The 2,186-nt window shown below is 63.9% G+C and overlaps 1 protein-coding gene across 1 annotated transcript in view; it reads right to left on the reverse strand.

Moving 5' to 3' along the window:
- The window catches only part of SUN2 (Sad1 and UNC84 domain containing 2), a 9,041-nt gene extending 7,036 nt beyond the window's left edge, over nucleotides 1–2,005 (reverse strand). The window contains exons 1-6 of the mRNA XM_009647749.2: nucleotides 1,843–2,005; nucleotides 1,580–1,714; nucleotides 1,297–1,392; nucleotides 1,014–1,107; nucleotides 729–799; nucleotides 335–459 (exon numbers count right to left, since the gene is read on the reverse strand). Of these exons, the coding sequence (XP_009646044.1) occupies nucleotides 335–459; nucleotides 729–799; nucleotides 1,014–1,107; nucleotides 1,297–1,392; nucleotides 1,580–1,714; nucleotides 1,843–2,005 (684 nt within the window). The remainder of the gene's footprint in view (nucleotides 1–334; nucleotides 460–728; nucleotides 800–1,013; nucleotides 1,108–1,296; nucleotides 1,393–1,579; nucleotides 1,715–1,842) is intronic.
- Nucleotides 2,006–2,186: the final 181 nt, after the last annotated feature.

The raw sequence follows: 2,186 nt of genomic DNA on the forward strand, positions 1-2,186 counted from the left end.
GCGATGCAGCCCTCTAGGGAGGTATGGACTCCCGGGGGGCTGCCTGCTCCACAAGGACCCCAGCCATCCGGTTCCCAGAGTCAGTGGCATCTTATTCATCTGCTGCTTCCCAGGAAAGGGCAGATATTCCCCCTGCTCCACCCCTGGGACACCCTGAGAGCAAGACAGCCATAAGCTGGGGAAGCCATTTCCACCAGCGTGGAGCTACCATCTGCCCCACCCTCCACCACTTCCCCATCCCCTGGCTCCTTCAGCCATGCACCACACCGTCCCAGCTCCCCCTGCAAGGCACCCACCCCACCTGGGCCATCTCCGTGCCTTTGCCGAGGCTTACCTGGTCCAGTGCGGTCAGGTCCCCTGCCCCAGGCACATCGGAGGAAGAAAGCTTTCCAGCTCCCCACCAAGGGAAGGCAGGGAGGCTGAGTGTCGACAGCCCGTACGGGTAGAAGTACCAAGCTCCTGGGCACACAGGAGGATAGGATGGTTAAAATGACAGGCCAGTAACAGGTCGCAGCAGGGGACAGGGTGGACGTGCAGAGGCTCAGCCATCAGCATTGCCTGGGGTTACCAGAGGCCCCAGCACAGGCATGCAGATGCCCCAGGGAAGCAGCAGCCACAGGCACTGAGCTCGGGGCCACCCCACCCCACCCCACCCCCTGGGTTACGGCAGCGGGATGCTCCATGCTGCCCCAGAGCTCAGGGCAACAGATCAAGCCAGGCAGACTCACCAAAGGCAGCAGCAGCGAGGAGGAGGAGGAGGAGCAGCAGCAGCAGGGACCTCTTCAGCCACGGGTAGCGCCTGGAGCATGGAGAAGAAAGAGGTACCTGTAGGACCGCAGCTACCTCCCCTCGCCACAGCGCTCCTCTGGGTGGGGGCCAGAGGGAAAGCAGAGCCCAGCAGGGTTTCAGCACAAGACACCCACCCCACTGGGCTCTGCGGGGCACCCCCTCTTCAGGGTCCTGCAGGTTTTCCCCAGTCCTCCCCCATCCCGGTGTCCCACCACCAGGCTCACCTGGAGATGGGGACACCGCCCAGGCGGGGAGCGGCGCTGGTGAGGCGGCGCCAGGCAGTCGCCAGCCCCGAGAACAGCCACCCCACGAACCGAACTGCCGGGAGAGAAACCAAGTCTCAGGCGGGGTCCCAGCAGAGATGTCCCCTCGTCCCCAAGGATGCTCCCATGGGGTGGAGGTGTTTTATCCCCCCATCAGGGAACAGCAGACACAGCACATGGGGAGGGGAGATGCTGGCAGAGAAGAAAGGCGTTGGTAAACCCCCCCCGGCAGCCCTCCACTCACCCGGGGAGGTGAGCACCTGCCAGAGGAAGGAGCCCATCCGGGAGGCTGCGGTCCTCAGCCCCGACCCAGAGCTACTCTGGCCGGAGTAAAAGTGACCTGGAAAGGAAGGAGTGAAGCAGTAAGTCACCAGATGGAGCCTTCATCCTTGTGCATTGCCCAGGGCAAAGGCTTTGCACAGGGCAGGCTGGCAGCACCCTGGGCATAGCCAAGGCCCTGGGCTGGTCCCCTCGGGGACATCTCCCCCAGCATCCTTGCCACGGCAGAGAGGCTGGTGCATCCCTACCGGAGTAGTCATCTTCTGAAGAGTACCCAGATGAAGAGGCATAGGTGTCATACGTCTTGCTCTCCAGCAGTCCATTGATCTTACTGGACTCGGTGTCCCCTGTGCCTCTTCTCCTCCTGGTGGAGAGCTCCCCACCTGCCCCAAAACCACAGAGTACCCCTGAGAAACCACCCACCACCATCCCCGCAGGGGGCAACCCAGTCAGCTGGCCTGGGGGGCTGCCCCAACACCCCCTCCCCAGTGCCCAGGGAGGGAGGGCTCACCCCAGTACATGCTGCTGTCCAGGGCATCGTCCAGCACAGAGGTGCCCAGGGCGGCGAGGCCCCGGCTGCCCCCCAGCCAGGACTCGCTCATCATGGTCTCGACGCTTTGTGCTGCTCGATTTCCTCCTGATGGTCCTGCTGGGGCAGGGGGGGGCGGGCTCATCAGCCACGCGTGGTTATGGCAGGGGTGAGGTCATGGTGCACGAGTGAGGGAGAAATGGGGAATTGACCCCCACCCTTCAGCTGGCTACGCTTCCCTTTGCCCGCCTCACCGTACCGGATGGTGGCAGGTTTCGGAGGGCTGCAGCCACTGCTTTGCGAAATGCCCTCCCCCCCGTCCCCAC

This window comes from Egretta garzetta, unplaced genomic scaffold (assembly GCF_000687185.1).
Source record: "Egretta garzetta isolate BGI_Z169 unplaced genomic scaffold, ASM68718v1 scaffold51, whole genome shotgun sequence".
Lineage (NCBI taxonomy): Eukaryota > Metazoa > Chordata > Aves > Pelecaniformes > Ardeidae > Egretta > Egretta garzetta.